The 12568-nt window shown below is 30.2% G+C and overlaps 1 protein-coding gene across 2 annotated transcripts; it reads right to left on the bottom strand.

Moving 5' to 3' along the window:
• Nucleotides 1-5463: 5463 nt before the first annotated feature.
• On the bottom strand, nucleotides 5464-11311 carry LOC107446123 (peroxin 19). Of its 2 annotated transcripts, XM_016060695.3 has the most exons (3): nucleotides 11151-11295; nucleotides 10342-10416; nucleotides 5464-6442 (listed from the first exon to the last, which is right to left on the bottom strand). In XM_016060695.3, exon 3 carries the CDS (start codon nucleotides 6432-6434, stop codon nucleotides 5586-5588), a length of 849 nt encoding a protein of 282 aa, XP_015916181.1. In that variant the 5' UTR covers nucleotides 6435-6442; nucleotides 10342-10416; nucleotides 11151-11295; the 3' UTR covers nucleotides 5464-5585. The 2 variants fall into 2 exon arrangements, with proteins under 2 accessions (XP_015916181.1, XP_015916180.1); XM_016060694.4 differs by lacking the exon at nucleotides 10342-10416 and having other exon boundaries at nucleotides 11151-11311.
• Between the last annotated feature and the right edge of the window lie 1257 nt (nucleotides 11312-12568).

The raw sequence follows: 12568 nt of genomic DNA, 5'->3' as shown, positions 1-12568 counted from the left end.
GGTTAGTTCTATCAAAAAGGTTCTTCACGAAGGAAAATTTCTCCCAATACTTGATCCAGTAGTTCCCTTGTCTGCTGGTTCAAAATTACAAGGATATGGAGTTGAACATTGGTAGCCATAAACTGAAAAATTTGGTCGACTGTTCAATGACGGTTATGAAATAAAATTAAGAAGAGGGAAGTGTCAAGGCACAGAGCTGGTCTTCTTCCCAGATAGCATACTTGAGTGTTACAATTGCCCATTTCAGAGGATATATTATTTTATATCCTCTGATACTTTATAAATGAAGTTTGAATATTTTTTGTTCATGATTAAAATTATATTGATAAAATATACCCCAAAAGATATGTCCTCACTTGGACAGTAGGGCACCAATTACAGACTATACAGGACAAAAATTTCCAAAAACAATCTTATATATCCCCATGAGTTTGTTGCCAATAGTTCAATACATTATATACCAATTTGTATCATGGCGTATCTAGGTAAATATTTTTTATAACTCAAAAGAAAAATTCATGCACAAGAGGGATGAAGGATTTTTATGCCATTGCAACAAATCAAACATTCTTACTTTTAACTACATTAATAAATTAAAATACAGCAAGTAAAGACAATGTGTACAAAACTAATTTCCAGTGGCGTAGCGAGGGGGGAGCAAGGGGGGGCATAATGCCCCGGGCGCTGCACACAAAGGGGCGCCAAATGGTCAGCAAAACAAAAAAAATTGTTGGATAATTCTTATTTTTATTATAATTTATTTCTGGAAAATATATTTTAAATTTAGTGCCGGTGAAATATAATAAATGTTAATTCGTATATAAAAAATAACACTAATCAAACTGTAATAATATATTCATAATAGAAATGACACGTCTTTTCCTCTGGGCTGACTCGACCTGTGTCTATCAGCACTTCCTTATGGCATCTACGCTGTGTGGTTACATATATTATCTCCTCCAAATATTTGCAGTGTGCAAAGTACAAACATCAGTGTACAAAGTGTTTGTATGTTTGTACAGTGTACAAAGTACAAACATTCTTTCTTTCAGAACACTATTTATTTTTGTTTCTATAAACGCAATGTAGCTTACGCTTGTTATTTTAAAACGATAACAATAGCACTCTAATGTACTTATATGTACAGTCACGGAAAAAAGTATCCGAAAATAACAACTAAAAGATTGTCTATTTTTTAATATAGATACTTCTCAGACACACAACAAATACAGCGTTTTGCTGTTTCCAGGAAAGGACACAAACGCAGGGGTAGAAGTGACCAATGAGAAAAAAATAGGATTGTTTTGAAAAAAATATAGGATTTTCTAGGAAAAAAATATAGGATTTTCTGGAATAAAAAATAGGGCAAAAAAGATCTAAATTAAATTGAAAAGCATGGATCATATATGAATAACTTTAAAACTTAATTATAAAACACTATAAAAAATTTGATAAAAAAAAATTATATAAACAATTTTCCGCAGTTGAATGGTGATTGGCGTCGCATGACTTTTATTATCAAATCACTTAACTCATTGTATAAAGTGTGAATCAATGAGTTTTTTTTTATGTAATAGCTTTAAAATATTATCAAAAATTGATCCAACACTGATAAGGAAATGTAAATAAGCTGATAATAAAGGATCTTCTAAGACTTTTTTAATGCTTGGAAATCTATAAAGCTTTACCAAACTACTTTTCTTTTTAGGTAGATCTTCTATAAAACACTCCTCTAAAGAAGGCAAAAGATGCAGGATTCTTTCGCAGACAGTAACAACAGAAAGCCATCTGTTGCTCACGTATCGCAACACTTTAGAATATTCACAACCAAAATTATCATTTTCCTTTTTGAGATCCTCTTTCCTGGAAGGAAATTAGGAAAACCATGAATAAATGTTTTCCAAACAGTCAATAATATTCCCAAATTCTTCAATAGCTAAACCTTTTCCAAGGGCATTATGAATAACATGTAAATTACATGTGCCCACATTTATTAATCCATACTTCCCAATCTCTAACTTCTTTGTCGAATAGTTGAAAAACACATTTATTAACATTCGGCCCATCAGACCCAAGCATCACTATATGCTTTAAATCTATTTCACAAGAATTTAGAATTGATTATATTGCATTAAAAATGTTGAGAGCAGTTGCATGCCCCAACAATTCTGAACCCAAGTATCTCTCGGATATACCACCATCACAAGAGCACCAATATCGAATGTGCACATCAAGTTGTTTCAAGTTTTGCTCATTAAGGGTCTCGTCAAACATTAATGAGTAATAAGGTTTTTCTCTCTTGAATTCGTTGGTGATTTGCTTCAAAAAGTAAGGACCAAGTCACACCTATATCACCTATATATATGTGTGATAAGGAACATAAGGTCATCCTAGTGCACAAATTTGAGTCTGGGAAGACAGATGAAAATACTTCTTTTATAGCATCCTGCGACAAAAAAGGAATAATTTTTCAGGGCAACATGGATTGTCCATATAATTTCAGATTGCAATATTTTGTCTTCAGAAGTAAGAGCCCATACTTTTTTTGATTCAGTAGAGCTGGCTCCTGGCTCCAAACAAACACTATTGCCAGCAGCAATTACTAGACGCTTTTGAGAAGTATCCTTTTTCTCATTAAAAGTCTTTTTACGTTTTCTAGAGCTTGAATGCTGCAAAAGCTGAATTTTGCCACTATTACTTATGTTTACAGTAGCCAGACAAACAGTACAGTAGGCATTATAATCATCTTTACCTTTTTTGGTACCAGTCCTAAACTTTTTGACCATTGTTTTTATCCTCTAAATCAAGCCAATCATCACGAAATCGTGTCAAATGATTTGGCATCTTCTACTTGTACTTATAAATTAAACAGATTAAACACAATAAATATAAAAACAAATTAATCAAACATAATAAAATAAAAACTTAAATAATCTAATTGAAAGTCAACATTTTGAAGCAAAATATTAACATAATTTAGTTTGCCATCTACTCAGAAAAAAAAAGTCATAGAAAGTAGTATAAGCTTAGAAAGCACTAAAACAAGAGATAGCGAAGGGGGGAGAACACTATGTGTTCACTTACCCATTGTCATTAAGCAGTATTGAGGACAAGTGAATTTTAAAATGATCATGACTATTTGAGGAAAGAAAAATCTAGAAAATTGTGTCTTCTATAGTAAAAAAAAAATATTAGAGGGAAAAAATATAGGCCAATTTTGAAAAATATAGGAAATAAAGGAAAAATAGGAGGCTTTCTTAGCTTTTTGTAAAAATATAGGAAAAATAGGAAATATAGGAGGACTTCTACCCCTGCAAACGCCGTATTTGTTGTGTACCTGAGAAATATCTGTTTCAAAAAATAAATGATTCTTTATTTGTTTCTTTCCGGATACTTTTTTTAGTGACTGTACTTATCCGTGACACTTGCGACAGGTTGTGGAATTCCGCTACAAGTTAGGTAAATACCCGAAATATTAACGTTTAAGTTATTTTGTGCCTGTATTTTTCAGTTTTGGGTCCTTGTCATCGCGCTCTGCTTAGAATAAAAATGAAATGTTATTAAATGTTATAAGTTTAATGTTAGCATAAATTATAGTGTATATTTCTCTGTGTTGCTACCTTTCAAGTTCAAGGCATTCTTGGTTAGTAATAAAACAAATAAGATTACTTACTACATCTACTCGACGATTCTATTATTCAGTGAATAGGGTATGAAAAAATTTGAAATGATCAACTTTGATGATATTATTAATAAATTTGCTTAATCAAAAGCGGAAATTTATATATAGTTATTAGCTTCATTAATGTATTATAATCATATTATTAAATATATGTATCTCCTTAGAGATAATAAATATTTACTTTTTAATTGTTTTAAAGCTGCGTGTTTTTAAAATATTTCTTTATAAATATGTAAAATAAATAATAGGTATCTTTTGAACTAATTCTAAATGATCATATACATTTCAAAATCTAGTCTTGTTTTCTCAACTACATTTTTTGTCTCAAATTTAATACCAAGCTTGAACCTATGACTTTATTTATTTTACTTTATTTATTTATTACTTTGCGAGAATATTTTACTTATAATATTAGATGGTTTTCGAATGAGGGGGTGGGGGGGCGCTAAAAAGGTATTGTGCCCCGGGCGCGAGTTAAGCTCGCTACGGCACTGCTAATTTCAATAAGGAATTTTAGTTTTCAGTTATTTAGCTAGCAAAATGAATTCTAAAACTTTTTAACGTGAAGAAAAATAGATTTTGAATCATAATTTCTAAAATATAACATTTATGTAGTTGATGACAAGCAAATAAAAAAAAAATAAGTGAACTAATGTGAGAATTCCAATTATTACAAAGATATATCTTCTTATAAATTTGAACTTGATTTCTTATAAATTTTCTTTTATAAATTTGAACAAGTAGTCTTTTTTTTCCCCATAAAAAATAAATAAAATACACTTTTGCCAAGTTTAAAAAGTTAATCATTTTCAATCAGTGGACGGCAAAAATTACAAAATACCAAATAACTAATTTTCTCAACTCTGGTATAGAAAATAAAAAATATTTAATATAAATAAACATTTTAGTTTAGCTATTATTTGTACATAATTACAAGATTATTAGCTGTAAAATCAAAATCAATTCAGAAGTATGACTGTCTTTATATGAGCAAATATTGAATGCGAAACTGTTTCTATCAGTGGAAAACAATACCTTCAGTCTAAATTTACCAGAATATATGGTTTTAAGTCTTTATTATTCTAAAAATATATATATTTTTTTAAATGAGCGAAGCATAATGTGCTATATAGATTTTAAATTGTGATTTTGTATTGAATAGGTATTAATAAAACATATATTGCAAATACAAATAAAGATAAATAAAAAAATTTAAATTCTAATACGTTTGATAAATTCATAATTCCATTTCCCAGAGTAATATAAAGTGTTATTTTCAAAAATATATTTAGAATATTGTGCACTTTCAAAGCTGTATACATATCAATTTTATACTAATACACGTTCACTACTCTTTGTTATGAAAAGTTGTTTTAACATATTGAGACCAAAATTATCATTTACGTAAAATCATATTTAAAAAAACTTTTAAAAACACTAAAAATAAATTGGAATATGATGAAATAGAACATGAGACTAGCAATTTTTATAGTCTTGTGGGATATTTGATTGAAATAAAACCATCCTTAAAATTTATAGGCTGCACTAAATGGTATAAGAAATCATTCAGCATACCAAATGGAAAAATCTAATTAAAAAATGTTCCTTAATTGATTGCATTTTAAAAACAAAAACATGAAAAGTATATGATTTAAATAGCTCTTTTTACAGCTATCAAAATAAACTCACATTAATAAAAATTATTTGTATGCAAACAAAATTTAAGATTAACAAAACAATTCATCAATCACAGTATTTGTAAGTAAATAGGGAGAGAAAAATGATTACAAAATATTTTATTTCTTATAAACCTTAATTAAAACAAAAATCAATATAATGATCAGGATATTATCCAAAGGACAGCAAATTTAACTTGAAATGGTATATACAAAATAAATAGATTTCACATTACAGAGCATTGCTGTGGTAATCCAGGTATTTGTAAATTACCCTGTTCATCTAAAGGTACAGATCCAACACTGGACACAAGCTCTTTGGGAGGATTACCATAATTTTGGATCTGTTGCATTAGCTGCAATACTTTCTCAAACTGTTCTTTTTTAGAGGCCTCCGTATCGACTGTTTCTTTTTCAAACTCCTCACACACCTTAAGCATAAGATCATATTGTTTCTTATAATTATCATAATCGCTTTGGGATAATGTGGGTTGCTTTTCTTTTAACCAATCAGGATACTTTTCGACAATTTCTTTGATGGATGGATAGAGCAGTTCCTTGGACATAAGTTTTTGCATAACATTTTGCATGAGTGGCATCACATCAGAGAGCTGATCACCACCACCACCAGATGCACCACCCAAATCAAGACCCCCCAATAAATTGGCCAAGTCTTCTGGATTTGTTTCAGGTATATTTTGAGCTTGCTCAGTGAGTTCTTTAAGGGTGTCGGTAAAAGTTCTGGCAAATTCATCAGAATCAAAAGGAGTGTTCTGGCCACCAGAAAGAGACTCCATCCACTTTTTCATGTCACCTACTTCTCCCTCATCATCCATGTAGGTCTCCATCATTTTATTGAACTGCTTAAATTCTTCTGTCCAAGTTGCTTCAAGACCAGAAGCATCACTAGCACCACTGGGTGCATTGGATGCTGCTGTCGCACCAGCAGTGGTATTTTGTTTACTAGCTGCACTGGCTTTCGGCATTGTTTTGTTGAAATCATCTAAACAGCTGTCTAATAGCTTGCTGAGATCTTCTTCCTTCTCTGGTTTTGAATCTTTGTCTGCAGATTCCATTTCTTATCCTGAAAGAAAACAAAATTACGAATAAATGCAGTATTAAGAAAAAACATAAGAGAGTAACAACAATAAACAAGTTGTAAGCTATAGAAGCAAGCCTAGAATAAAGTAATTGCAATTATCTGTGTTTGAATGCCATTTTAATACATTTTTTTCCTGAAAAAGCTATCAACATAAGTTATATTCATAGTGCAAGAGCAATTAAGCAATTCCGTATTTTGTCATAGGAGCGTTAAAATGTAAAAAAAAGGATTAAATTACAGAATAAAATAAAAACTTTTAAACAAAAACTTTTGTTAATGTACTCTTTAAAATAAATTTTATGCAGTGGCAGTAAATTAGTGTCCCAAGTGAAAAATTATTAAATATTATTGAGTTTTCATCCCCGAGCTCTGATAAATACTTCATAATAACCACAATCTACGCATCAATTTTCCTACAATAAAGTAAATATGAGATAATATGTCACTGCAGTATTTTTAAAGAAGGCAGACGAACATTTAAGAACTTTTTCCCACTCTTTTTTATTTCAAAACTCGGTGCACTTTTGAAAATTAAATTATTGTGCTCATAGTAGCATAAATTTCTATTTCAGACTTAACATGAATAAATGCATTCTGCAAAGATTTAAAAGAATAAGAATTTAACTTTAAAAAAAATGTCTGAAATGTCTAAAACCTAATCAAGTCAGTCTGTTTAGCTGACTTGTTTATTAATCTACAGTTAAATAATGTTAAAATTTAGAATACTTTTGGAGGAAAGAATGAGTCAACAATAGCTATGAGGATATTCGGCNAACTTTTTCCCACTCTTTTTTATTTCAAAACTCGGTGAACTTTTGAAAATTAAATTATTGTGCTCATAGTAGCATAAATTTCTATTTCAGACTTTACATGAATAAATGCATTCTGCAAAGATTTAAAAGAATAAGAATTTAACTTTAAAAAAAATGTCTGAAATGTCTAAAACCTAATCAAGTCAGTCTGTTTAGCTGACTTGTTTATTAATCTACAGTTAAATAATGTTAAAATTTAGAATACTTTTGGAGGAAAGAATGAGTCAACAATAGCTATGAGGATATTCGGCGTACAAGAAAAACCACTGCTGATATTAGGATAACCAATTCTATCATGTCAGTAGATTACGAAAAACGACGGATTTCTTTTTATGCAATAAATAACATATCAAATAAAAATTGCAGAACAAACATTGCAGAATTGCAGAACCAATAGTTTAACAAATCAGTTTAGTATACACTATTTAGTGGGTAAAAAGTAATTTTAACAAGTTTTAATTCATTAATTTTCATTATCAGCATAGAATTTGTGATTTTCAATTTTACATCAACTGTGCTACTAATTTATGGCTTCAAATAAAGAAGCCACGGATTTGAATAGGGTAAACTTAATTATAAGAAGGGAACCCATATATCTCTGATAGATAAAAGAAAGAAAAAATGACCTCATAAATTCATGTTTAAATACAAGATGTAGGTATCATTCTTTCTTTTTAACTTGGTTACAGAATATACAACACAAAGCTTATTACCTCTTTTATGCCTCTTCTGCAGAACAACATGATTTAGTTTTAACCCTAAATAACTAAATATTCGTCTCTAATAGACTAATGAACCCTGTATTAAATTGGAGATGTTGCCACTGCTTTCACACTACCTCACTCACAGTTACCTTCAAAACTAGTAAGAGGAGTTATTCAAAGGTGATAAGCAGAAGCAGCACTGTACATTTATTACTTTTCAAGATTTTCTGAAACCAATGGCAAACAGTCAAATGTTTAGTTCCATCAAAATAAAGGTAGGTAGGTATTTTATTTATGTTGCACCAGAGCTGAGGCTATTGGCGACGGGATGGGAAACATTCGAGAGGATAATGGTACGATATCACAATTTTGATCCTCTGCAGAGGGGATGGCTCCCCTGCTTAGGTAGCCCGGCGAAGGTGAGTACTTTCTGGTAGAATAGTTTAATAAGGACTGATACCGCACACCCTCTGTCCCTAGGATCAAAGTGATCATCCACCCGCTTACTGACCGCAGCCAGTGATGTTTTACTTTGGTGAACAACTAGGAACGGTGTCTTTACGATCAGTCCACTGAGGGATATCAAAATAAAGAATGAAGATATCTTGAATATTGAAAACCCTGCAGTTAAAATTGCAATGAACAAACACAGAATTTATACTTTCTATCGTCAATAAAACATAGAATGACAAGATACATATGCAACTACTGCAACAGAGCTATTTGTGTAGGGCACAATTTTAACTTCTGCCAAGAGTACAAACGATAATTTTTAACGCATTTCTACTTTTTAATCGAAATTTTATAATACATTTTACAAGTTACACTCATTTATTTAAAATAAAGGAATATAAAAAATATATTTGTTTTTAATAATCTATAAGTCAAATGAATAGTTAAAGATTAACATAGATTTAAGTTCAGTTATCTAGGTTTAAGGACTATTAGATGCAAAGAGTTACATAATTAAAATAAGTAATTTGTAATACCAAAAATACCTCACTAAATTCATTGTAAAATGCAACCCATTGTTAAGTTGCTCAATGATATTTTTAAAAACTAGTATGTAGTGGTAAAGTTTTTATAAGAGAAAAATTCTAATTTTTTTTTAGTTACATATTTTAAAATTAACACATAGATTTTTTACATAAATTTATGTTTCTAGCTGAATTGGGTTAAAAATTTTCTAATTTTAGATTGATGCAGTTATTTGGGCCAAAAAGTGTGATTGGGAACATGATAAGTATCTTTGGTAGGTGGCTGCATTTTATTTTACGTTTGTATTTTATTCTATGTTAAACATGCCTGCATAAAGAAATAATACCCATTTTTATTTTAAGTAACTTAAAAAAATAAATAAAATTAAAAAGTTTAAAATATTTTTTAAAAAACAGCAAAAATAATCCAAAAAACTTAGATTTTTTTCAAAAAACCAAAGAAAATAAAAAATTCCACTACACCCTTGTTTTTTTATCTAAATTCTAAACATTCATCAATAGAATTTTTAATGAGTCAAAAAATAAGTCACAGATTTCCATTGATTTAAGTATTAAAGTTATATAGGTTGAATTTACTGACAAGAGCGTTAAAAAAATTCATTTGCACAACTGCATTACAGACAGTAGATATCTCTATACCCTGTGGCAGAATTTTTTTGGGCTTTCTGTAACATACCTCTCAAATATTAATATCTTTCTGCAAGATATTTAAGAAACACAAATATAATAACTAATTAAACAACTAATATAACAACTAATTTAAAGTAATAGAAGCGTTAACTTCAACAAAAAATAAAAAAATCGGATCAAATAAAATCTTGTTTTTCTTTTAAAAATTAAATATGTAATATATTTTTATTCTTATATTATGGGGGATATTCTCGCATTTTGTAGAAAGATAACACTATAATTATTTCGATTTTCGCATTTCGTAATTCATCATCACCTTAAAAAAAAAAAATAATAATAAATAAATTCTGAAATCTGTAGCAGTAATTACCGAAAAAGAAGATCAACAGCGAAATCAAGCAAATCTGACTCTTCAAAAAGGGGTTACGTTACTAAATCCGTGTTTTCATTTCGAGATTCAGTTGTTGTAGAAAATAATATTGTGCTAAAAATATAGGATTTTTAAGGCTATGTGAAAATCAGTAGTAATAACTGCATGAAAAAATAGAACGAAAAGTTTAACAGAGAAGAAAACCAAATTTTTTACTTCATTATTCTCATATAAGAATAGAAAAATAACAAGCATTTTTTAACCCACTTCAAAGTGCGAGGAAGACATCTTTTGAATACAATTCTTAAGAAAAAATAAAATATTTCGAAACTTTTTGCAAAAAAGAAAACCAAAATTTTTTATTTACCAAAGGAAAAATCTTTCTGCAAGAACACTACCGTTCGGCGGCAATGTCACTAATGGGTCTCTATATTGGCAGCAACTGAAATTTACAAGGCACCAAATAAAATTGCTTGTTTAACTTGGACAAATTGAAGTAAAATATAAAAATGGCTAACTTGGGGATGGGGCAATTCCATCATTTACAAATGTCATTCTCTCATATTTTAAATGCATAAATGTCAGCAAAAAACAATCAGGCAGTTGCAATAAATTTTGCTAAAATAAGTTTTGGAGTAATGTGTCTTTACTCTAAATTTTATTAATGCTAGAAATTTAAATTTTTTTAAAAAACTGGAGACTTAATATAAGAATGTTAACTCAAAGCGAGTTTTTTCTTTATAAAAATTATGTTATTAAACTAATGCGACAGCCTGATCTGAAAGCAAATTTTTAAAGTTAAGTAAGCAAAAAAAATTAATTAATTAATAAATAAATAAAACGCATTTAAGACTGTATATAAGACTTAATGTAAAATATAAATAATTGATGATAGTTGAATTGAAAGACCGGAATCTTGCTAGTTTAATTTTTTAATAGCTCTATGAGTAAAACAAGTTTAAAAATATAAATTACAAAATGTTAATAATACTGATAACAAACGAGAAATAATAAATTGATTTTGACTTAATTTCATAAAATATTGGGAAAAAGCTTACAAAATAAAGATTTGAAGGTTACTAATAAGAATGACTTATTGCTGTGTCATCTTAGGTAATTAATAACCTAAAGATAATTACTAATTAAACAGAAGTTGAAAGAATAAAAAATTCTTACGTTAAGTTAGTATAGCAAATGGAAGAAAAAATTGTTTTCACATGGAAATATAACTCCTTACAAAACCAGAAACAAAAGTTTGTTTACTACCCTCTTCCGATTTTTCCGTCTGATGACGATCTTGCTGTTGAACTTGTTGCCATTAAGAGGGCAGCTTACCATTAAGAAGATACATGCCAGGAAAAAAAGGAAAGAGTATGTGCCATTCACGCTGTATGAGAAAAAAAAGTCGCATTAGCGAATTCGCAGATGCGAGTGTGAACCTGAATTGAGGAGTTTTCGCTCGTAAATGTACTTTACAACAGTTAGGTTCCCGTTTGCCTCTCCGAACATGGAAAAATCGTTTAGTTTATTGTGGCTTCTAAGCATTTGTATGGGGTTTTAAGGTAATCGGGTACCAGGTGAATTGTCCCTAAAAATTCACAAGTGCGTAAGAGGAATCGGGAGCAATATGAGCTGTTCGTGTGTTGTACATAATTCATCCTTATCCATTTGCTAGAGAAGCGAACGAGAACCTAACTGTTGTAAAATACATAAGTTGAGAGAACATGATTCCCAGTAGAATACCGAAGACACTGGTTGCGGTCAGTAGGCGGGTGGGTAACCACTTTGATCAGCCTGCGCAGAGACCGATTGTGCCCGGCATCGGTCGTCGTTAAACATGTCTACCTTAAAGTGCTCGACTTCAAAGCAAGTCGTCGGGCTACTAAAAGCCATCTCCTCTGCTGAGGATAAAAATTGTGATGCTGTTGGATCATCCTCAGGGATGTTTCCAAGACCGTTGCTCATAGCCCATTGTGCAACCCTAGTGCGACCCAAATAAAGTACCTACCATTTGCTAAAATAATGTGCAACGCGTGATAATTTAATGGCCATTCTCACTGTATGCAGTTCACGAACATCCGAGCGCCATAGAAGGAATTTAGGGAAAAGAACCATTCATGCTGTATACAAAAAAGTTGTGACTGCGAATTCGGAGATGCGGTTGATAAGAAAGTGGCTACTGCACCTCTGATTACCGCCGAGAAAAAAAATGTGGTTCTAAAAATCGTAGAGAAAGTGACCTAAGGGAGCATTCACATTTCATGCGATTGCTCTACATGTGGTTGTGAATGTTTAGAAACTATACGCAAGATGAACTTCTCGCGCATGCACAAACCGTATAAAGTTTCAATCGCGCATGTGAATCGAATGCAACAAAAATGCTTCATTAGCTTGAATGAATTCAAATCGACTAACTGGATTTAGCGAGAGTATCTTAGGGAAGCTGATTGGTTAGTATTTTGGAGTAAATATTTTCAACCAATCTAGTTCTTATTTGCATGCAAAAAAAAAAAAAAAAAAAAAAAAAAAAAAAAAAAAAAAAAAAAAAAAAAAAAAAAAAAAAAAAAAAAAAAAAAAAAAAAAAAAAAAAAAAA

This window comes from Parasteatoda tepidariorum, chromosome 8 (assembly GCF_043381705.1).
Source record: "Parasteatoda tepidariorum isolate YZ-2023 chromosome 8, CAS_Ptep_4.0, whole genome shotgun sequence".
NCBI classification, from domain to species: domain Eukaryota; kingdom Metazoa; phylum Arthropoda; class Arachnida; order Araneae; family Theridiidae; genus Parasteatoda; species Parasteatoda tepidariorum.
Note: the sequence above shows the minus strand (reverse complement) of the source record. Positions and strands in the feature narration are given on the sequence as shown.